The sequence below is a fragment of the Pygoscelis adeliae genome, unplaced genomic scaffold (genome assembly GCF_000699105.1).
Source record: "Pygoscelis adeliae isolate BGI_AS28 unplaced genomic scaffold, ASM69910v1 Scaffold94, whole genome shotgun sequence".
Taxonomy (NCBI): domain Eukaryota; kingdom Metazoa; phylum Chordata; class Aves; order Sphenisciformes; family Spheniscidae; genus Pygoscelis; species Pygoscelis adeliae.
Window position 1 is genome coordinate 173,730 of NW_008824547.1, and position 23,702 is coordinate 197,431.

The 23,702-nt window shown below is 45.8% G+C and overlaps 1 protein-coding gene across 1 annotated transcript in view; it reads right to left on the reverse strand.

Annotated features, from left to right (window-relative positions):
• Positions 1-20,017, reverse strand: part of DNAH1 (dynein, axonemal, heavy chain 1) — a 73,371-nt gene extending 53,354 nt beyond the window's left edge. The window contains exons 1-17 of the mRNA XM_009321842.1: positions 19,805-20,017; positions 19,142-19,214; positions 16,504-16,678; positions 15,842-15,998; positions 15,176-15,308; positions 13,476-13,637; positions 12,683-12,935; positions 11,264-11,421; positions 10,209-10,420; positions 8,682-8,980; positions 7,513-7,663; positions 6,730-6,923; positions 5,152-5,377; positions 4,392-4,511; positions 3,503-3,585; positions 1,932-2,073; positions 691-846 (exon numbers count right to left, since the gene is read on the reverse strand). Coding sequence (XP_009320117.1) covers positions 691-846; positions 1,932-2,073; positions 3,503-3,585; positions 4,392-4,511; positions 5,152-5,377; positions 6,730-6,923; positions 7,513-7,663; positions 8,682-8,980; positions 10,209-10,420; positions 11,264-11,421; positions 12,683-12,935; positions 13,476-13,637; positions 15,176-15,308; positions 15,842-15,998; positions 16,504-16,678; positions 19,142-19,214; positions 19,805-20,017 — 2,907 coding nt within the window. The remainder of the gene's footprint in view (positions 1-690; positions 847-1,931; positions 2,074-3,502; positions 3,586-4,391; positions 4,512-5,151; positions 5,378-6,729; positions 6,924-7,512; positions 7,664-8,681; positions 8,981-10,208; positions 10,421-11,263; positions 11,422-12,682; positions 12,936-13,475; positions 13,638-15,175; positions 15,309-15,841; positions 15,999-16,503; positions 16,679-19,141; positions 19,215-19,804) is intronic.
• Positions 20,018-23,702: the final 3,685 nt, after the last annotated feature.

The following is a 23,702-nucleotide window of genomic DNA, read 5'->3' on the forward strand; positions in this document are numbered from 1 at the left end:
GCTGCAGAATGAGGAGATTTTGATGGGCAGTCCATACACAATCAGTGAAAGCACACACTGCACATCATATCGAAACTTGGCTCCTTACAGTGAAGGAGAAGTAACCATAGACTCAGAGGTAGGAAAGGATCACGTGAACTCCACTTCTACTCTGCAGCCAGACTAGGCTGGACGTGGAGGACAATGATTCATTGGCAGCTGAACAGCTACAGGCAAAATGAGTGTTTGCAACTATATGAAATGTTGCCTTAGGAGAACATGCTACGCTCCGAGCCCAGCCAGCTGCCTGCATACCACTACGCAACCGCTCTCATTCACATCTATATAACTGCAGTAACAGCCTTACAGAAATTGATGCATCTTAACTGCTGCTTCAAGACCTTCCCCATCCAATTCCTCCTCATTAACATCAGTCAGATCTGAGTGTGGGCACCCAAAGTCTCTCACAGAAGTGGCAATATCAGGCCCATGAACAGCCTTCCACAGTCGCCTGGGATCAGCTCTTCTGCAGCACAGTGGAGTGACAGAGCAGTGTGGTGACTCTACAGGACTGCGGAGCAGTTCATCAGATAAACCGAAAGAACGTAAAGGATTCCTTCCTGAGGAACTGTGTCTCACTGTTTGCTCTACCTACCACCTAGAAGGCCCAACAAAGATTAGGGTCCTGTAGGTACAGGACCTGACACTTACATTAGTAACTTTCATCCCAAAGATTCTTTCCCTGTTGTTGTAGAGAATTGCCAAATTCTGAAGCTCCTTCAGCTGCTTCCTGACCTCCCTTGCTTTGTTAACCAACTCATGAGCTTGGTTAACGTCTGCCTGGATGGAAAATCCACCTACAGTCAGCTGGAAGAGAAAAGGCAGGCATGAGGCGTGGCTCTGAAGCTGAGTGCTGCCTCTGGAGATCTCAGCTTCCTGGTGTGCTCTTTGTTACATTCAAAGGCAAGATTTTTATGCTCACAGTTTCACCTCCCCTACTCCAATTCCACTTCTGTTTAGACCGCAATGAAAGTGGTGAGGAGAAGCAATAACCACTGGTCAGGTGGTTGAAAGTGCAAATGTGATGACTCCTGCTTTTCATCTTTGTGACAATAGTTAATCCCTGAGGAGTAGGAGCAATGAGTCTGTGCCCAAATTTCTTGCTACTGAATTTATACTGTCATTAGTTACGGAATCAGTGAAGTGAAAATGATAGCTCTACTAGGTCACTCAGTTTGTTTCCAAGAATTGTTTAACAACACATGTCCAAAGCTTCTCTAATAACTTCTCTGTTTTGTTTTGGTGGTTTGGTTTTGTTTTATTGTTTTGGGTTTTTTGTTTGTTGTTTTTGGGGTTTTTTAATCCAGTGTTGGGGTATGATCATTTTGGGAGGTTATTTCCAAGATAATCTAGGTCACTGATTACAGCCTTTCCAATACGGCATTTTTTTTCTGTATTTAAGAGTTTCTGGTGAAAAATAAAATTCAAACTGTTTCAGCAGAAACCAGAGGTATCGCAGCTCCAAAACTCTGCTATTGTTTCAGGGTCTTTCACACGAGATGAGTTCCCTAACTGAATGCTGTATTTTTTCCCCCTTGATGGCAGTGCATCATGGGAGATGCTCTGCAGGGAACTGAGTACACAAGAAAGAAAAAGGAGGTGCATGTGTTGCCCGAGCACCAAGAATCGGAATATTCCTCGATGAACACCTTCCCAGTGAAAAATCAGTGTTTCTGCAAAGAGTATTGTCTTTCACACAAAAATGAAACTCTTAATCAAAAGCCCAACTTCCAATAAAAAAACAGGGCAGGGGTTTGATAATTTTTGGTCCAACAATACATTGACCTAAAAACTCATCTGACTAAAGTCTCATCTGAAAGTTTCCCATCTGGCTGACCACAAGAGCTTCAAGGTCCCCTTCTCTGGACAGTTTATTGTCAGGGGCATAATACCTGCATCTCTTCCAGTTTGTCTTGAAAGCCATTCTGATCTATGACCTGGATTTTGCGAAATTTGTCTTCTTCCTCCAGGTGCTGGAGCCGAATGGACTCAGCTTGCACAGCTATTTTCAGCGGCCAGTAACTTGCAGCCCACCTGCACTCACATGATATAACAAAACAACCCAAAAAAAAAAAAAAAGCTGAGAGAGAGAAAGAGAAGCTTTTTGGGCATATGTTTGAAATGCTGAAAATAACAGAATGAGAAAGCCAACTCCCACCAAACAAGGAAGCTTTACAACAACAGAAACACATGTGGTTTCAACAAAACATTTTTTTCCAGCTTGTCTTGTTGATATGCAGTCCTCGTGACTAGGCTATTCAATTGGAGAGGGCTGGGGAGAAGTGGAGGGCCTTTTTAAAAGGAACAAATCCAGTAAGTTGCTCTAAAGCTAGGAGACAGCAAAATAACAGTTGGCATCTAGAGGGAATGTCTGCCTTTGAACGTATTCACAAGGAACTGAAAAAAATGGGGTCAGAGTCTTGGCTTGTGGCTTTTCAGGGCTACTGAAAAAGCCAGTCTCCTATTAAGCAGGGCAGTGAGGGGCCAGGGTAACCCAGATACAGTGAAGCCCTGGATAGCAAGGCTTCTGCCGAGTGCCCTGGGGAGTGCAATGCAGATACAGGAAAGGCTGCACAAAGTGGCTGCTCGCGCCAAGGCAGGTTTCTTGGTTCTTGCTCAGCCGTAGCCCACCCATTACTCCATTTGGACTTGTTAGCCTGTGTGCAATGCCAGATGCAAGCTTTGCAGCATTACACTTGAGGTCACAGCCCTCCCAGCGCCTGGGGAAGCAACAGTCTCCTACTAGTTCTGCATGTGCCGGGTCTGGCCAGTGGGCATACAGCTACATCTGTGCTAAGCTGTCCTAGAGCTGAGCTGCTTTCCTGCAGCTTCTGTGGGGTTTTTGCACTGCGCATCCCATGTTTCTAGTTTCAGGAGCAGTCTGCAGAGACTCACGCAGATTGCAGACATGCTGGACCAAGTCCCTGTCATATGAGAGTGCTTCCAGGGCTGAGCTGACTTTAGAAGCTGTGTAGCTGTGTTTGTGAGCTGACTGCTACTGGGGCATAGTCAGGCCCCAATCTGAATAACATAGCCAAGGATAAAACTAAGAGGAGACTGCATGGAAAAGAAATGCAGTAATAATATAGGGCTCATGTTCCTTCCTAGTCCTAAGAAAACCCTGGGAGTGTTCCTACCTTGGAAGTGTTCATTCAGTTTCAGACACAGACTAAACTGTGCACTTTGAGACCTTGCAAATGTCTCAAAAAACCAAGAGAAAAGAGCTTTAATACGTTAAACAGGTTAACAGCTACCAGTTTGCCTTGCCCCAGGCCAGAAGGCAGCCTGAACCCACGCTTCTTCTCTATAAACTTCATTTCAAGAATTCAGTGCTCATATAGCCTGAGAGGCACTTAAAAGTTCTGCTGGAGCCCTTGATAGACACATAGCCCCTGAAGCACTGAGAATGGTAATTGCTGCAAAGTGTCCCACTTTGACAGTGGGAGAAATGCCTTGTGCTCACTTGTCACTGAAATCTTCTTCAGTAAGAGTGTAAAGGAATTCCTCCATGACCTTGTAATCTTCCATGACTTCACGAATCAGTTCCTGCACAGGGTGAGAGAAAGAGACAAAAAATAGACACCTTTAGACCATACCGATTCCAAGTCTCTGGTGTATACCTCATTTTCATGAGGTGCCTTTGAAGGGCGTTAGTCACACAAGCTTAATGTGATGTAGGCTGCTTCTCTGCTGTGTGAACAGCGGGAATGGATTTACAACCCCTTGTTCTGCGAATGATCACGCCATCATCGCCCTCTGTTCTATATGAATGAAGTGTGACCTAGTGGATAAAGTGCTGGACAGAAATTGAGTGTTTTGGGTTATCCTCCAGGTTCTTTCCTTGGCATGGACAAGTCAGCTTACAGCATGATGCCTTTGTTCCCCATTTGTTCAGCTGCGAGGAGACCTACACTTCAAATAACTTTGAAATAACTTGGCCCTAGAACATCCTATTAGAAGAAATATGTTAACAGCAATATGAGCATTTGGTAGCAGAAATATTTTCTTGAAAACAACATTCATTTTTAGAAGACAGCTATTCAGTACACAAATGCAGATAATGAAGGTAGCAAAAAGCATACATAAGTCTTTCAGGCAAGATTTTTAACTGCTATTTTGTTTTGCATAGATATTTAAATTCATGATATGTGTATTTAAAAATACAAATCTTAGGAATTACAAAAATACAAAGCCAGGAATCTTATGGCATTGCATGCAAACACATCCAAGCAAAAAAAAAAAAAAAAAAAAAAGAAAAAGGAGTTCTGCTTCTGAGACACCACACAGTGCATTGACAAACCTCCTCCTCCCTTCCCTTGGTGTCCCCTGTCCATAAGGAGACCATGCCCTACCTCCTGCACAGCCAGCTGCTCAGGGACTCCCTTCATCCATTCCCGCAGCTCAGCCAGCTCCTCGATGCTGTTTGGTTTCTCATGCATTTTGCAGCTGACGGCTTTATATGCATCACAGATCTGCAGGAGGACACAGCAGAGAAAAGACATCAACAAGTCATTAATTGCTAATGGGCAAACTGGAAAACCTGCCATGATCCACCCACTTCCCATTCTGAAGGTGGTCTAAAGTGATGAGTACACAGTCCTCTTCTGTCTTTTTCTTTCCACAGTCTTTCTCCATCCATCTCATTTGAGCTCAAATGGAATGAGACTGCCGAAAAAAGAGGAAGAGGAACTGCAGGTATGTAGTTGAAATGATGACAATAACAGATTTAGACAACCCTCTGGCAGATGCAATTATCTATATTCCACTTATCCTCAGAGCAAGCAGAAGGACCTTCCAGTTGTCTACTAGGCAGATCTTTTCGATCCACCAACACATTTTTACAAGATAGCAGGGTCTTGAAGAATTTTGTCTCAAGAGATACAGCTTTCAGGCACATAATTTATTAAGTATATTTAATACTTGATTTGGTTGAGTCTGCATATCTCCCCTCTAGTTGTTTTTTTAAATAGTCACTCCAATGCAATCTTTAAAATGTCCTCATTAACGTGGCCTCAGTTGCTGTCTTTTGGCCATTTCACAAACACAGCGACTTCAAAAGCAGAAGGACAAGACAAGACACTGACAGATAATCTATTGAATCAAGTAACTTACATTCTCCACCTGCAAATGGAGGTTTTTAGCCAGTATGTCCAACATGGAAGTGGCAAGCGCTTTGTATTTTTCGGACAGATTTTGCTTAACACCTTCTATGCTGACACAGAAGGGACCAATGACAATAGAACTAGGTAGAGTGTTGTCCAGGTTCTCCTTTTCAGACAAGTGCATGTTTACTATACTCATCACCTCCTGGGCAGATGGACATTGCTCTTCATAGTCTCTGTAAATAAAAACACCAAGAAAAAAAAAGGTAACGTAGACCTTAAGCTTATTTGAACATCCAGGCTGTTCATAGGATGTCCAGATGTGTCCGCCCAAAGGATCAAGACATTAAATTAATAATCAGTATGTTTACTCTTATTAAAACATGCATCTATTCGAATGTATACAACTTTCTGCAAGCACAGACTGAGAGGGTACCAATGCCTTCTAGACCTTACAACCCAAGATATGCCTACACAGGAAGTGAGGAGCGTTTGTATCACAGTCAAGAACATAAGTGCTAGCTTTAACTGAGCATGGGAAGCTATAGTAGCAAAGGCATCCCATGTAAAGTTCATCTATTTGGGTGACCAGCCTGCACTGAAGGCTCTGTTTCAGCATCTCCACTGCTATGGTTACCAACGCCAAGCAGAGGAAGCCAGGCTGCCTATGACTATCTGCACTGCAGCTACACCCACATAGCGGTGTAGACAGGCCCCCAGTTTCAGAAGATCTGTATATGAGAAGACATGGAACTGGTATGTAGCTGAAGAACATTATTGGGGAGCAAGGGAAGGGACAGACTCCAGTCTACAATGGGGTTTAGAGCACAATAGGTGTGGAGTGGAATAAGAGCACAAAATATTTTAGCTGCAGAAAAGGAGTGGAAGAAAGAGATGAAAGAGGTAATAAGGCAAGAGGAGAGGGAGAGACAAAAGGAAAGCGCTGGTGTAAACAGGGCAAGATCAGGAGGCACCTTGGAGGAGGGCAGGCACTTAGCGTGTTCCGGGAAGAGACAGGAATTTGTCAGATGGGGTTTGTAAATTGATTAAGCTGCAATAACAAAAGAGAAAAAGGGTTTCATTCCCACTGTTTGGAGAAAACATGAGGCCTAAAAAGACGACCATTAAAGTAACAGTGGCTAACGGACAGCATAGGTGCAAAGAGTTTTGGCAGTGAAAATAATGAGGCTGAAACAAAAGAAAACATTATTTTCTACAGAATGTTATCAGCCTGAACAGTCGCTATTTGAAGGAGGGCAGAGTCAAGTACGCTAACTGGATTTTCAAACAGGATGAGTCATTTTTAGGGCCATTAATATCTCCAATTACACTTACAAACATGACAGGAATGTGACCGCTGTCAGAGGCAGGAAGAAATTCTCACTGCCACCACCAATGTCCTCTAAAAGCATGGACCATTGCCCATGGCTGAAGGCTGCCTCTGATGGATGCCTGATCTCACATCTGAGGCACGTCACACACATTCGTGGTCTCAGAACAGGTCCCACATTCTCATGCACACCCACACAACAGCTTCTGAAAAGGCTTGCCGTTTGGGTTAGAGGTGCCTCTGTCAGAAGCCGCTTACCTTAGGAAGTACTGGATGTCATTGTTGTTTAGCTCTAAGAACTTCTCATATCTCTTGGCGTAGGCTTGGAGAGGGATCAGTGCCTTTTGAATGGCAGACCGCATAGCCTCACGTAGTTCTTCCACTTCTGGCTCGTGCAAGCCCACCGAGTCCAGCAAGGGTGTGCCCGTGATAAGTATGTTCTCCAACACATACTGGAAGAGGAAAGAGAGAGGTCTTTCAGGACTAGCAGAGCTAACCATGCCTCCTCAGGAGAGGGGTGATACAATCACTAGTGGCACGGTTGGGAAGTCATGCAGTCCATCCTTCCACATTGTGTCAGGAATTGTTTTATCAGTTTTATGTTGCCGCCCCCCCCGCTGAAAGAAGGAGGATCTAGGGAGATAGGTGTTTCACAGTAGCAGGCAGAAGGATGCATAGGCAGAAGAGATCTGCACCAGGCTGACAGCACTGGAAAAGGTGCTATTTCCTTTATGAGTCTGCTTTTACCAGCTGCCATGCACTTAGGGCAACTAGGCTACTTAGGACATGTCTCCACAGAACCTGCAGCACCAAAGCAGAGATAGCAACCAAATAAAATAGCTACAGGTTTGGGGAGCTTAAAGAAATCCTGTCAGAATAGAACTGCATTAGTACAGTGCTGTGCTCAAATTAATTACACCAGATTCCCAACTACCTACTGCAACTCTCTCCCTCAGTACAAGCTCAGGGGTGTCTATGCCAAGCTACAATGCACTGAGAAGACTTGCGCAGCTATATCACTGTTGATGCAGAAGAGTTCACCTTCTCCAGCTGTGGGACAGTGTGAGTCACCAGGATTCCCTCGTCAAACAGAGAAAGGAGGGACTTCTCAAAGCTCTGCACTGGGGGGCTGAAGTGAACACCACTGCTGTCTAGCACAAGGTCTGTTACAAAGAGTGGATTCCTTTGAGGCCTGCAGTGGGAAGAGATAAGGAAGAACAGGGATGCTTTTTGAGACAACGGCACACAAATATATTGCTGTGGTGCTGATACTAAAATGCCTACTGGACAGGAAAGGAAAGCAGAGGAGAGGAGGACTGTCTCATGCAGATGAAGGTATGAAACACTGCGTTCTGAATTTACCAGTAAAGACATTGAGAACTCTTGTCTACCAAAGACGAAGGAAGTGTCAATCATGACATACCAGGATCCCCAAAAGTCATAACCTTACGTTGAGAATTGGAGCTGCTTTACAGCAAACTTGCAAATGCTCTTCAAACCAGGCATTCAGCATCCCCAATATACTCTTAAAATGTACCTTCTGGAAGTTATATTCAATATCTCTCAATCTTGTATGTTACCAGCATGGCTCAGGATCAGCTGAAGTCAGCGTCAAGACTTTCACTGTTTTCAAGGCAAAAGGCCTCATGAGAGAGGCAGGTTTTTTTTTCTTTTTTTCCTGTTTTCAATTTCTAAACCTTCCTTTTTTAATACCATGAAGGACAGAAATCCTTAAATCAATACCCAACAGAAGAAAATTCTAGGCATGTGACAACCGGACTTTGCTATTCTTTAGAGATCCCAGGCCAGATCCTACTCCTGAGGTTTAATCCAAGAATGGAATTAAGCAGCCATGCCTCCTGCTATTCTTCTTCCTAGTCTCCAGAAAAAAGCTAGTAGTAGTTATTTGCTCCCCCAAGAAAGCTGGAAGTGGCTACTGTTTAGAACAGTATGTCAAAATAGCAGACCTTGGTTCTGATGGTCTGCCTCATATCACTAACAGGAACTTGAAATCTGTACTAACAGAGCAGCCAGCTCTGTATCATTCTTCCAGACTCAAGCAAATGTGTCAGGTGGAGGACTGAGGGGAACGGCCCAGCCTAAAGCCCCCACACAGTGCAAAGCTTGCTTGCAAAAACAGTAGTTAGAAAGACAATGGTACTACACTTTTCTGCTCTTTCCAGTCTTTTTTCTTCCTCTCTCTTCCTTACCTGTAGGGACTATCGATGAGGTCATCTCCCCATTCCATGTCCTCTGAGCAATTCAGGATACCATGGCAAGCATCCAGCAAAAGCTGGGTGAAGCTGATCAGTGAGTTCTGGACCATGTAGCGCACAGAGTCCTGAAGGATGAATTTGATGCGCTTCATCAGCTTACACAGTTTGGACATCTGGTAGACATCCCAGTGGCTCAGTTCCAGGTTGTACCAGCCTTTGCCTGCATCTCTCAGGTTGCTCTTTACTGCAGTCTTTAGAGTACTGATCCAAGTATCCTTGAGAAACACCTGAACCTAGGGCAAAGAAACAAAGCAAGCTGTGTAATCCTCCAAGAGCTGATGGGAAAGCAGTATGGCAAGGTTAGTTGCTAGCTGGGACTGCTGGACCTTTCTTTGCTGTGAAAGGTAACTTCGCTCAGAGCTGTTGGAGCTAAACAGTAGCTCTCAAATTCATGCACACACACGTGGCATCTGAACCTGGCCATACATCTCCTTCACTGACAAAAGACCTACAAAAAGAAAGCCTGGTATTAAAAAGTGGGAGTGCTCTATTCTTTCTTTTTATACACAGTGTTTCCTTTTTGTTCTCTTTTCTATAGAGCAGTATCCCTGGAGCTGCCTGTGTCAGGCTCCCTCATAAAAAGTTGTGTAGACAGTATGAGCAAGCAAAGGACAAAATGTTGTCTTCTCTTGACAAGTGAGGAGAAAGAGGGGAAGAAGCCAAGGGCAGCAGCAGTCTGCAGTGTTTTAATTTATTAAAATACCACCAAGTGTCACTTTTGCTCCGCAGGCAGCTGCTGTTTGTGTGTAATAAAGCAACCTCAGTCACTGAGTGAATGACAGCACTGCCTAGCTGAAACAGCGTGGGACTGGGAAGGACCAGCACATGGCCTCTGCCACTGATTTACTGTGTAACCCTGTGCAAGCTACTCCGTGTGGCCACATCCAGCATGCCATGTACCACCCTTATTTAGAGGGCACGAACATCTTCTGGCAAGTTACCACAGAGCTGCAGATTTTCGTCCTAGTCTGTCTACTGGCATTGCAAGCAGAGTAATCTAATTAAGTACATAAAGAACAGAGTGTAGAAAAGCGTTACCCCCATGAATGCTTCAGGAGGAATTAAAGCTCTTGTGCCTTGCAGCTGGAGGGATGGGGAAATAAAACCAAAAAAACCAGAAACTTTTGAGTGCAAATCAGTACTGCTACCTGCATGGAGACCAGGAGGAGGAAAGAGGGGCTGTAGCCCTATGTGGCCACTTGTTCAACACATGTGTAAGTGCATGGTCAGCATTGGCTGATGCTAACTAGGGGGCTATGATAGCTCTTTCAGCCCATTCTCCCCACATCCCAATAAATTTGACACGCACATGCAAACTCCTCCCTGCCCCACACACTATGTCTCCTTTGAAAGCTCATCCGTTTCCAGGGAATCGATCTGCAGCTGCCGCATCTGTCTAAAACATGCTGACAGCCCTGCTGGCTGCTTCATTTGTTCACCCCCCACGCTTCCTCCGCTCACCTGAGTGAAGGTCTGGGTCTGGATCTGTTCAAACTCCTCCAAGCAGACATGCTTGGCTAAGGTTGAATTAAAGAGAGACATGGTGGCTGCCTTGTTGCACTCATCTTGCACCTGTGTAAGGAGAAGGATGACTTCTGGCCTGGTCAGGTGTGAGACAAAGTTGAAATCTGCTTGTCGTTCATCAAAAGGATAGTCTGGGATCCAGATGAGCCCTGGCATCGAAAAAAAGAACATGTTATTGCCTGCAATGGCCACCCCAGCTTCTTTTTTAGAGGAAGAGTACAGCTCCCTTTGGGACAGCGCTTGTGAAAGGGACTCTCCTCTGATGCACAGGCTTTATCATGTAGCAGTTTCAGCAGTTCAACAATGCCTGGATGAAAAGAGAGTCTGCTCTGCAGCAGAGACTTTCTGCAGCCTCCCATTAGCGGCTGAGGGACTGTCTTGGTGCCTGACCTTCCTGAGGCTTTGGCTCATGAAGTTTGCATGAGAAAGAACATTGGACTTGAAGAAACTTCCCACTGAGGCTTCAAGGTACAGCTGAGTCATCTCATCTGTGAGAGGCCACTTGTGAACCACCTCAAGGCTTTCCAATCTTTGGAAGACTGAAGTGCACAAAATACGCCTCCCCATCTTTTATGTGGTCATTTTCCTCCAGTTTGGGACTCTAAAAGAGCCTGAGCCCTGTTTCACACCTGAAGTACGCTACAGCTGAGCACAGCAAATGGAAGGCGGCCAGCCCCAGTACAGTGCAGAGCGGAAGGCAGTTAAGCTAATTACACTGCCTTGCATTTGGTGCCATTAAGGGCACACTTCCAGAGTTACTGCAGCTTAGCTGATGGTTGGTAATGGGTAATACTGAGGTAACATGAACATGCAAATATACCCTAAAAAGAGCAGACATACTCAAAAGTCTCATATAATCTCCTGCTGCTGCCCCTTATGAGCCCTAATCATTAACATGAACCTGAGAGTTTCTACAACAAAGCATGAATCCTATCAAAGACAAGAGGTCCTATAACCATGCCGAGTTCAAACTGCTTCACTGTGTCCTGTACCTTTCTCTGGTACTTTCTTCTCCTCTTTGTCTGGCAGGGTGACATAAGAAAACGTCTGAGGTTTGGAAGTGACGACTCTGTCAAAGCTGATCCTGTTCATGGTGCGTTCATAGTCTAATCTCACTTCTTTCTCCAGGCAGCACATATGGTCTAACACCCTGTTACAAGACATGGAAACAATGATAACCCATGGTGTTTGAGCAGAAGTATGTCTGTAGCTTTACTGCAAAACCCACCCTTCACTCCCTCCCTCCTGGATTTGCTAACCCAGAAGCTCACCTACTACTGAATGCATTAGGAGAACTGTGCAGACGATGCAGCCAGCAAAGCTATCAGCTGGACATTTAACGACAGAGGCAAGTGGGGACCTGGGACTAGGACTGCAGCCTTCTCAAGTGTCTTTTCAGATCAAAGCAAAATCTCCACTGGGGGTGTGCAGGGGGAGAAGCATTACAGAGGGAAGGGGAAAAAAAACAAGAACTGAGGAAGCTAGCTGGCAGTTCTGGAAAAGTTGGGCTATCCGAGCTGTCCTCCCAACTGCCTCTTGCTGAGCATCTCTTGAAATCAGTCTCCTCAGCCAAAACATGCGTGTAAGTGCTGAAACCCTGCTCTGTTTGCCCTAGGAAATCATCATCTTTCACTTCAAGCAGGCAGAGTACTTTTCTTTATACCTATATTTCTGCTCACAGAGACTAATTACTCTCCTACTCTCTCATTTAGGCTGGCAGACCATGCAGCCCTTCACACCCTCCTGTCTCTGAGCAGGGCAATCAGTCACAGCTGATTCCCAGCAACACCACCAATGGCTCATGATTCATCAGCCCAGGGACTCTTAAAACACCTTCCTGATATGAACTGCATCACAAAAAGACACTCAGTTATATCCAGGTGGAGATCTCCTGTTCTGTCTGCTTCATGCTGTGCAGATCTTCTTTTGATTTTAGCAGCTGTTAATAAGTAGAAGAGTCACCAGCAGACAACAGCCAACTCTTTGGAGACAGCTGCTGGTCTGCAGATCAATTCAGCAATGACTGATCTGTTCCCTGAAAGCACAGGGAGACAGCAAGGTCAACCACGCCATTTCTGTCCAACCTTCCTGCTGTTGAAGGCCACTTAACTGCAGGTGTAAGCATGGCTCAGTGGATCGGCATATGAAGTACATCTACTTCGTCTTGGAACACTGACAGATCACCCATCCTGTACATGTGTCCCTAGGGCTCTTGTGCTACCTACTTCTGATGACAGTCTGGCCAAGAGGGTGGTGTGCATGTGTACAGGCTGGAAGGCAGATCAGATCCATGGTCCATGAGTTGGATGCTCAAGATCTACCTCCATTGCCACTTGTTTTGTGGCCCTATGAAATCCTACAATGTTAATGGACTGAAGGCTGAGACCCCAGACATGTACTTGATGCTTTACCTCTTCTCTCTCTTCAGTTTGGGAGTATGCAGAGCCAACAGCTTCATTCTCTGCAGGCTCTTCTCGCTGATGCTATTTAGTCCATCTGTGGGCATGCAGTCCACATACAGGTGATACAGTAGCAGCGCCTGTGTCTTCTTACGCAAGCTGTTGGCAGAAACTACCCCCTGTGCAAACACCTGGGGATCTTCGGCCAGAAACAGTAGGCAAACTCGTGGCACCCAGTACTGACATGACAACAATGGGGCTCTTCCTGGGAAATGAAAGTAAAGCTTACAAAAGCGTACAGGGAAAACAAAACTCAGAATGGCTTGCAATACTGACAGCAGCTTTTTCATGGACAATATAATTGGGCTGACTTACTGGAGATCAAAACGAGGGACCAAAGCTGAGGACAGCAAGGGACAAGGAGCATGGAATTAGCAACATCTCCAAACCTTTCAAAAGGGGAGTACTTCATCTTAATCTGTTCACATTCCCCCTCAAAATGACATTGGCCCAGAAAGACCATCATTTAACTTTTCTTGAAGGCAGGAAAGATGGGAGACAGAGGGGGAAAAAAAAGGTATCTCCAAAGGGAAGGCCTCAAATAGGTTGTCAAATTAAGGTGTGGAGTTCTCTCCCCTGGAGTTTTTTCAGGACAGGTAAAACAGACATGTGTCAAGAGTGACAACAGGGAGAGAAATTAAATTACTTCTTGACGTCCCTCCCATCTCTACCTAGGACCAGCGTGGGTAATGGACTGGCTCTCAGAGTATATGCCAGGTCCCAAAAGGCCTTACTTGAAACACACCTTGTGGAGTTATTCCTCCGTTGAGGATGGGTCTCCCTTCTTCATCCCGCACCAGCCCATTCTTATCTGTTTTATGGACCAAGTAGAGCTCTGTCTCCTTGTCGTAATCCAGAACACCAACATCAATCCACTTGTAGATTAAATTCTGGCTTTTGGGGTCCTCTGAGAGAATCAAGGATTAAAACAGGGTTAGTCCGTTCTCCCGAAGGCTACAGCAAATGGACTTTCCTGATCAGAATGGTGACACTACAGTCAAATCCATTTACTAGTTTGAATCTCGGTCAATCTCTCATATTTTCTGCTGTGATCAACTAAATAATGAACTCAGGTCTTACAGCTTAGCATTTCCAGCTGTTTGCACACAGCAGAGCTCTCCATTTTCCTCCTTTTACCTCTGTGGGTTCCCTGTGGACCATCCTGCCACCTCCTGCTTCAGGCACTCCCACTCACTCTTTGCAGCCATAGGCTCATATTTGGGTCCCGTATGCCCCTACATCCTCTCTTTCAGCCCATACCTGGGGACCCCTCTGCCTCCCAATTCCTTCACGCCTTGATCCAGGACCCTTCATTACCCGCATGGACTCTGTGGGCATCCCATTCTCCTTTCCCATGTGAGGCTCTAGCTCTGTGTTGCCCTCCACATGAGTCCTCATTCTTGTAATTGGGACTGGGCGTAAAACCCTGTGCCTTCTCCCCGAGTCTATTATTTCTCTGGGGCATTCCCAGGGCATCTAACTCTTAAACGTTTGGATCCTCTTAAATGCTGGGAAGTGCTATCCAGACAGATATATATTTATATCACTATCAGTATAGATACAGGTCAGGACAGCGTTATACTGAAGTTGAGAACGGATGCTGTTAACCATGGGTCTGAGCTATAGGAATTTGCAACAGTGCTGGCATTATATGGATGCCAGTGGTCTCACCGCCCCCAGGGCCTAAAGAGTCTGACTACTTGCGTGCAGAACAGTCCATTCAACTTGGGGAGTGATCAGGTATAGCGTTCCCCAAGTCAGCTGCAAGCAGAACTCAGCCATCACGTGCTGGCTGCCCGAGGATCCACATAGCTTACGTTTTATGCTTAGGTTTTGCAGACAGCCAAGCCTCTGGAGGCTGCCCCAAAGCTGCAGTCAATATGCATGCCGTTCCTACGCTTTAAAGCTAGTGCAGATGTGTTGATATGAGCTGCAGCCACAACTGGACACCAGTACAGCTGTACCTAGTGATGCCTTCTCATTGGGAAGGCTCTGAGTGACAGGAAAACAATAAACGTCCATGTCACTTAATTTGCCCCAGATTTACTACTTGCATTTTCACTGCAGTCTGAACTTGACTTCTGATCCTGCACTTGCAGTGAAATTCAGGCAGAACGTATTGTGTTCAAGCTAATCAACTGACTTCATGATGATACCTAGGTATCAATAAAGTGAAATTTTCACTGTACTGACTTCCAGGCACAGAAAGGAGGGCAAAAGGCAGAGGCTACTTCTAAAAAAGTGGAAACAGTCAGTCCAGGGCAGGACTGACAGTTGACAAGATCCCTGGTCTCTTGCTGTGTCTGCCTGAGCCTGGTCAGAATGAGTTATTGCTTTCCTGCTACTCAGAGCCGCATTTGTCAGAATCTACATGCTCCCTTCTGCTGAATGGGCCTGTAATTGTTAGCATTGCCTCGCTTGAGCAGTAACTCATTCAATTTTTACCGTGTCCCAGTACATCATCTGTAGGTAAAAGTGCTTTTCCAGGCACTGGCTTTCTATCGTGAGATCCTGGCTCCATTCCTAGCGAGATCCACTCTTCTGGAGTTCGACAGTCATACCCGTCATCGTCAAATATCTAAAAAGCCAGGACATGAGTGAAATGAAGTCTTACTTCAGAGAGAAGAAAACATCTCATACAAAATTTCATGGGAGGAAAATTAACAAGCAGTTCCTAAATGGGCTACAAAACCAGAAAACAGTCCAAGTGCAAAAGCTGTGCCGATCTTTGATCAACCAGCTTCTCCCAACCAGCAATATCTGTACCTCTAGCCCTTTCCCAGGGAGCAGACACACCAGCTGGAGAGGTCTCACGCAGTAATACTGCTGACTACTGCATCCAGAAGGAAACATGAGACAACACCTTTTCTTTGGACACACAAATGACAGTGAGGAGCACCCTCAAGGGCTATTAGTTCTGATGGAAGTGGTGGGCATCCTGCAGAAGATGCTCAGCATCTTGTAGAGATCCTTCAGGGCCCAAACCTGCTCTAAAGCATTTCCTTGTTTTATCACTTGTTGTATCAATGATGGCTAAGTGTCCTGCAATTCTCAGAAACATCCTGTGGTATAAGCAATGAGATAGATCACAAGTGCCAAACACGCTCTTACCTTTAATGGGAGGTAGATGGGAAAGACAGGATCTTTCTTCTCCTCAATAGTTGGCATATTGTCAGGATCGTGGTGCCTTGGCATCAGCTGATTGGAGTCTATCCCTTTGCTGGCTAAGAGCTGAGCAATATCGAAGGTGAGATATAGCCGTCTTCTCCTGTTTTGAATCAGAGAGGGAAATAACCACCTTGCGCCTAGAAAGGCTCCCATACCTGTAACTGCACTTTTTGATCGTGCACCCCCATCAGCAAAAGTTTTTGAGCACTTGCCGCATACGTGTATATTTCTTCATCTATAGAATAGAATAGTTCAGTTGGAAGGGACCTACAATGACTATCCAGTCCAATTTATAAATTATATACATGTACTACTGTACTAATACATGATGTACATCATAGAGCATACACAAAAATAGAAATTAAAAAAGGATGAGAAAAAGATGAAATAAACACTATTTTAAAAAAATGTTTTCTTCCCGCACCCCAGTGAATTGTCTTGTGCACTCCCTGCGATGCGCACACCCCACTTCGGAGACCACTGCCTTACAGGATAGTATTTCGCTAAAGATTTTTGATGTGTCATGTCTTGAAAGCGAAAATCAACACCCTTATCTGCTGTGTCCATTCCATAATGATGTCTCTAGCCACTTTCTGGTTACTTACCTCTCTACCTCAATCTTTCGAGGGCATTGCCCTGGAAGCGCTTGGAAGGCAATCTGCACCTTGGGCTTAAATGATTGTACTGGGAAATCTAACTTGATGAGATTCTCAGTGGTTGGTCCAATAACTTGCTTATCCAGGACACTTCCAAATTCCTCAGGCATCTTGAAGGTTGTGACTAAGAGACAAAGAGAAACACATGTCTGAAACCACCAGACATCACTCTGCTTTACATTCACATACACAGGAGGACTGTGCTGTCTCCTGGGTTGCCTGCAGAAGTCACTTCACTAGATTTGTGAGAGAAATCAAGCAGACATCAAATGGGAAACAGAAAGGAAGACCTTTTTTCCTGCTGCAGTACGTTATTATGGTTTTCCAGTATCAAAATGATGGCATAGAAGAAGCCTCCACTGAGAAATTACTGTCATGCACGTTATTAGGAGGTAGGGCGCTGACCTGGCTCTAAGGAGCTCTGTTCTCTTCCCAGCTTTGCTACAGACTCTCTACATGATCGTGGGCAAGTTACTGTCTCTAGTGCATGGCTTCCCTCACTCTCAGAAAGGGGTGGGATTCCCCTGCCTCCCTGGGGTGCCCTGAGGCCAAGAGTCAGTCGTAGCTGGGAGGAACTCAGTCAAGATGGTGATAAAGGGCTTATGAATATTGCAGGAGAGAACAAGCCGCTCAGGTCATCTTTATGTGTTGAGGTCCCTATTCACACCTTACTTGGGACAAACCTCTCCTCAGTTTTTGCTCAAGTGAACCTCCCACTCACATCAGCAGTGGTGTGAGAAAAAATTGAGTTAAACAGCTAACAATCTCATGATTTGGCCAAATGTTTTCAATGGAAATTTGGACTAAGCAAAAAGTATACATTTCCAAGAACTGGCTGAAATTAAACCATGTCATTTACCCCATAAATAAACTAAACTGTTTATATTGCTAAACAAGCTGCAAATAATAGAACAGCAGCAAACTGGGAATTTGAAGCTTAACCTAAATTAAGTAATTGCATGCAAGCTTTAAAAAGCACTAATCCCTAGACAGAGCTACGCATTAAGCTAAAAATAGATTTTAGTGGAGTGAGAGCTTTTCATTTGATGAACTTTCACACTTTACCAAGGAGAAACTTAAGGTTCTGGCTCATAAGCGGGTATTTTGGATGTCAAGCTTTGGACCCAATCCTTCACCCTGCTCCATGTGCTTCTGTTTGCGTCATGGATGCGACCCCTTGATTTCAAAGCAATTGTGCAGAGCAGCCAATAATGCTGAAGCCAGACACATTTCAGGATGATCAGGTACAGAAAGGGTCCTCTAAGAGGTCATTCCCTTGCCCTTCTTAAATGGCCCCTGACACAACCCCAATAGCTATACATTGTCTGCTTAGGGACTAAAGGAAATAGCCTCTGAACTGGCCCCTCCCTCTCCACTCTCCTCTCTCAGGAAGGACTCCTAGCCCGGAATAAATATGATCCTAAACATTTCCACTGTCCATACCAACATGCATGCTTACAATAATCTCGAGGAATCCCTAAAATGCAGAGGGTTTACTACAGCTCTTTTAGCCTCATGCATACCTCTTGCTTGGGGTCTTTACAGAATGGCCCTGATTTATATTTTTTGTCAGGGAGCACAGCTGTTCCAATTTTGTCACTTCATTGTTGCAAAATCCATGGCACCATCCATTATGGCACTTTGTGCACTATCAACTATTTATGTCAATACTTAGCGTTTCATTTTCATTTACATTTCCAGCTTGATAGCTTCTTCCCCCTTGAAGAAGCAGCAGATCATAAACAGAGATCTGTCTCCACTTGTTAGGGATGAGTCTAGCTTGTCAAGATTCACTTCAGGATGCAGTCATTTGTCCTCACTCATGAAAATAAATGTCACTTCTAAGCACAGAAAGGTGGTATATATAGTTACCATCTTTCTCTAAGACTAAAATCCTCTCACATGCACACTTTCTCCCCACCCGCTGCCAGCCTATGATCCATATCCCCAAGAGTGCTCTAGGGACCAGGAGAGTGCTGGCAAACCTTTCAGCCATGCTCTGTTCCTGTATTTGAGCATCCATGATACAACAAGCTCTTGTAAGCAGGTGGGACCAGCAGCTCTGTATACACAAAGACCCCTTGCACCTGGGGAGAACAAGCCGCTCTGGGGCACAGCTGGATGCAGAATGAATAAATGAGATAGGACCATGATTTTGGCTATGGGTACCAAGATCCTGAATACAGCTTTCACGGGCAGGTCTCATTTTCACAGGAAAGGGGCATCGCTGGCTCCATATGCAATGATAACGCGTGCAAATTCAGTGCTCTCCTGGCATATGGCCCACGGGACCAAACTCCCATAGGCAGCAATGCAGTCTACCCTGAACCCTGGAAGGGGATATATCCAGGAGAAAAGGGAGCATGGTTTTACCACCCAGTCAGATCACTTTGCTCCACCTCTAAATGAAATTCACTTTTCATGGGACATTCAAGCAGCTCAGCACCATTTCTGGCACTGAGAGGAGAATGAAAGCACAGCACTAACCTAGAGTCATCAGCCTAGTTCCCAGCACGCTCGCTATAAGCAACCATAAGAGTTATGGCCCCATTTCCTGCCACGTCATGTTTCCTCTCAGTGTATTTACCTCTAGGGGTGTGCTGCTCGAGGTCCGCCTGTCTTAGCAAAGCGTGGTACATATGGGGGCCAGCACAAACATCCTGAAATGCATCATATGAGGAAAGTGTCAGAGAGAACAAAGCACAGTTGTAGCACAGTGGGAGGGTGGGTTATAGAGGTCCAGAGAGAAAGTGAGACTGTAAGACTGACTTTACCAGGGCTTTAGAGACAATTGAGACTGTGCGTAACGGTCAGAAAAGGCTCAAAGAGGCACAAATACCTGGAAACTTCAGGCCAATGCACAGAGAGGCACGGGATTTGTCAGCAGAGTGCAGCGTGATGTCAGCTCAAAATGTGGACTGGGGACTGAAGAGGTGGACAGTCATTAAGGTTTTACTTCCAAGTATCATCTGCAGTCACAACCACGTGCCTGCCCTGCCACGCTGGCGGCCTAAACCCAGGCAACATCATGATGACAGTGATAGCACTGGCCATTGAGGAAGGCAGCACAACTATGATCAGGAAGAGCCTTATGACTTTACTTTGTAAGGGTCAAGGTCTTGCACAAAGGCCTCTGACCAAAATGAAGGGCTAGGACCTGGGGGGAAAGCTGTTTTTCTCCATACCAGGTGTACTATAGGTCTTTCCATTTTAGGACAGTGATAGAAAAAGAACTGCTCTTTGCACTTACCCCTGAGATGCTGGAGGCTCCTGGAACGAGGACATCAGCATAAAACGTCTTTTGTCTAAAGACTGAGTATTTTTTTGGCTCCTGGTTGTAGTTATCGGGAAGCAACAAACTCGTTCCTGGACTGCAGTCCCAGCATGAAGCCTCATTGTTGGTATCAGGAGGGCTGGGGCTTCTACCCAGAGAATTTGTCAAATCCTTCTTTGCTTTATCCATCTTCTTAGGAGAACAATGTTGTGATGCAACCCTGGGCTTGCTAGAGTGGAAAGACATTAAGCCTGTTAAACACACTATCTTTGGCGCTCCTCTGCATCCTCCCACCATGCTGGATATCGTTGGCTTGCTAAGAAGATGAGTGGGTAACAAGATAGGTTTGACCCCCTGCTTCGGTACCAAGTGCTGCCTTCATGACCTGGGGGCCATTGGGCTCATGTGGCTGACTCGATGGCTCACTAGCCCCGGGGAAAGAGTGCGCTTTAATATTCCAAATGGGTTTTGGAGGGGGAAAACCAGCAGTATACGCATGAAAAGCTGCTTTCCTGAAGCAGCAGGGGCTTCCCGGATCTGTGGCAGCATTCAAAAGGCTGTCAGGAGAATTTGAGTAAATTGGGACTTCAACAGAAGTGCTACTTTTGCTGTACCCAAATCCCTTAAAAACCTTGTCACACTTGACTCCAGTGGGAGTAGGCTACAGCCTAGATACCAACACAGCTACTCCCAGGTGTAATGTCTGACTCTTTCATTTAAATAATTCAGGCGAGATGTTTAAGCATCGCCTAACGAATATTAAAATATAGCCAGAAGCTCCCCTCTCTCTCCTCCTGCAGGGATATTTTTGCTGGTGATCTCAGCTCACAAATAATTTCTACTCTTCCACCTTGGGAGACGCAAGTCCAGGCAAATATCACAGCTGTATGGCTTTATTTTATAAAAACCTTCAAGCACTGAGAGATACTAATTAAGAGCAAGCCCTTGGACTTCTGGCACGATGATAATGTAACTCTTGATTTTAGGCTTGTCTAAACACAGAGATGACTACCGTAACTAATTAGTACAGCTGAAGTGACACAAGCCCCTCCAGCCTGCACACACATGCGCCGATGTAATGATGTACACATACCCACATAGCTTATTCCTGTAAATTATGAGTCAAAGCTCTCCGCGGTGTCTCTCAAGGCTACTCCGAGTGCAATATGGCTTACTCATCAATTCCTGCTCAGGGCTAGACCCAGACTCCTCATCCAGCCCTACCTGACTAACGGTTTGTGTCCCGCACCCTTGCTAGGACCCACACATCCGCCTTGCTTACTTCTGGAGGCCAGGCCTCTGCAACAGGCTGCTACACGGGAGTCTTCCAGCTTGCCATAGATAAGCATTTAGAAAGACCTTGCCTGGTCTTGTAGGCCACAGCTGGTGTAGTACCTGTCTGGAGTCTCATCCTGACATGGAGATGACAACACAACGTCCCTTCCTGCCATGCCCTCTCTGCTCTGCTCTTGAACGGGGTGAAAATCTGCCCGTCCTATACTCTTGATCAGAGAGGGCAATTTTTTCTAAATTTCACCTTGCTGTCTGTCTGCAAGAATGAATCAGGTACATACAGCAGAGAAAGCATTACATGCATGCTGGGGACAAGAGGGAATAAATGTGCTGGTTTATTACTGCGGGTTCAAGCCAGTGCACAATTTTGAGAGGTTGATTCAAAAAAGAAATCAGATAATAAATCAAGGTTACCATGATGCGAATCCTTTAAGTGAAATGGAGTAAACGAACAGATTGGAGAGACTTGGGACACAAGATCAATAATACCCCCTCCGCTCCTTCAAGCTAGAAAATCTCAAATCTTTTCCCTCTCGGCTTCTCTTTGGCGCGGCAACTGGAACCTCATACCCTGAAGAATGAATTTTCCATGGAGGATTTTGTTTTTATTAGCTATTTTATGCTCTGGCCATATCTATTTTAGCAGCTCAGCAGGATTGATTGGTATCAGCCAAGATCCAAGGATTCTTGATGAATCACTGCTGGACTCTTTCGTGCGTGCCGCGCTGGCACAGAGAAGAGCAGCAAGGCAGAATGACCCTGCGGTGACTCTCCTGATATGTCACCTGAGCATCCTCTTCCTGGGCGCAGGGGCAGAAGTGGTGACATGACTTGCTGTACTTTTACCTCTTAGGACCAGAATCCTAAATCCATCCAATTCAAAAAAGCTAACTCCAGGACACAAGGTTCATCGGAACCTTTAGTAGGGTGAGCGGTTGAGCCCACTCCCAATTTAGCAGGACTGGCAATCTCTGCCTAGAACCAAAATAACATGGCTGCCACCGATGACGGCTGAGTTCCCGTGATGGGGGGGAAGTGTGTACCAAGCCTGCCCACAGCAGGCCTAACTCTTCACTGCTTTGCTGCCTGTGTACTCACTCACACCTCCGTAAAGTCCTTCCTGAGCACTTATCCCAAAATAAAACAAACCTCTACTCAGTATCCAAATCAAAAACATCCATCTGTCATGCTCTCGCAGCTGCACAGAGGGAGGGTCTGGTGTTTCTAACTGCAAAAAAACCTGACACACACCACTCAACATAAAGAACAAAACCAGGCCTCCACAGTTTTCCCGGCAATTCCCCAGACAGATGAGTAAAACAGCTTGTCTGAGTGTGCTAAAGGTGATACAGAGATGGGAGAACTGCTAAGCATAAAGGGAATCCTACTCTTCTGCCATCCCAGCTGCTGGGATGTGGCCAGGGTTTCCAGCAAGGAGGTTTCCCAGAGCACGGTCGCAAGCTCACTCCGGTGCCAGCCTCCAGCTAGCAGGTGGCTTTGTGCTCCTACCCAGCTCTCAGGAATGGTCTCCAGGTTGGTTTAAAAGACGAGAAGAGAGATCCTCTCTCTTTTATTCAGCCTAGCTGCTGAGCCAAGGGGTTTACTGCAGAGCTGTTCACTCTTCCCCAGCCTCCAACTCTGCCAACGGCACTGTCTACCCTCCCACTCCCCCCAAAATGACGAGCAGCATGCAGACTCCAGGGCTGTCCTCCCCACCCTCCCATCCAAGGGTGACCCTGGACCCTCATCCCTGGGCAGCAGAGCTTGGTCCTGAGGCTGTCGCTGCTCAGGGAAGGGAACACCTTCCATCTTGCAGCGAGCACGCAATGGCAGCCCGAGATTTGAGGCAGCTCTGCTAGAGCAACTGCTAACGGTGTGAAATAGCTCGCGCTCGAGGATTTCTTGGTTGCCCAAGGAATCCTGAAGAAAAGCAGCGAAACTGCCCAGAGCCCTGTTAGTGTCACACTCTGGCTGCTGCGGCTGTGGGCAGGAGGCCGGCTGCATGCCATGTTCTCAGCCTTCCAATCCCTTCCTACTCGGAGCACTTTTCCTCAGGGCTGGAGCTCCCCTTCAACAAGGAGAGGTTCAAAGGTGGGGGGGTGGGGGGAAGGGAGTTCAGCTCATCACAAGCAGATGAGATGTCTTCCTGAAAGCAGATCCTCTGTCCACCTCAATAACCCTTCACTCCCTGCCGCCCCTGCGCATCTGGGAGCACCTCCCCGCTCTTCAACAGCAAACATCTGCCTGGCATCAAGCCATCCCAGCTTTAGCTATAATAAGCTTTGAAAATCTTTTCACGACTGCTGAAACGCCTATCTTTCCAGCAGTTCAGTCATGCTCCCTCACACCTGAAAAGCACGTTTCCTAGATATACCAGGTACATTGTACTACGCTAAATTGAACTATTCAAAATGAGAGCATAGTCTAATGGCATTGCTGACACAACATTAGCTACAGCATCTGTGTGTCATCGTGGCAAAACTATAATTACAATTTCTCAGTAAATCCAGGCTTTACATATCCAAGAAGTCAAACTCCCACGTGTCTTGCTCAATGTCTGGTAAGAGCTGTTTGATCTGTT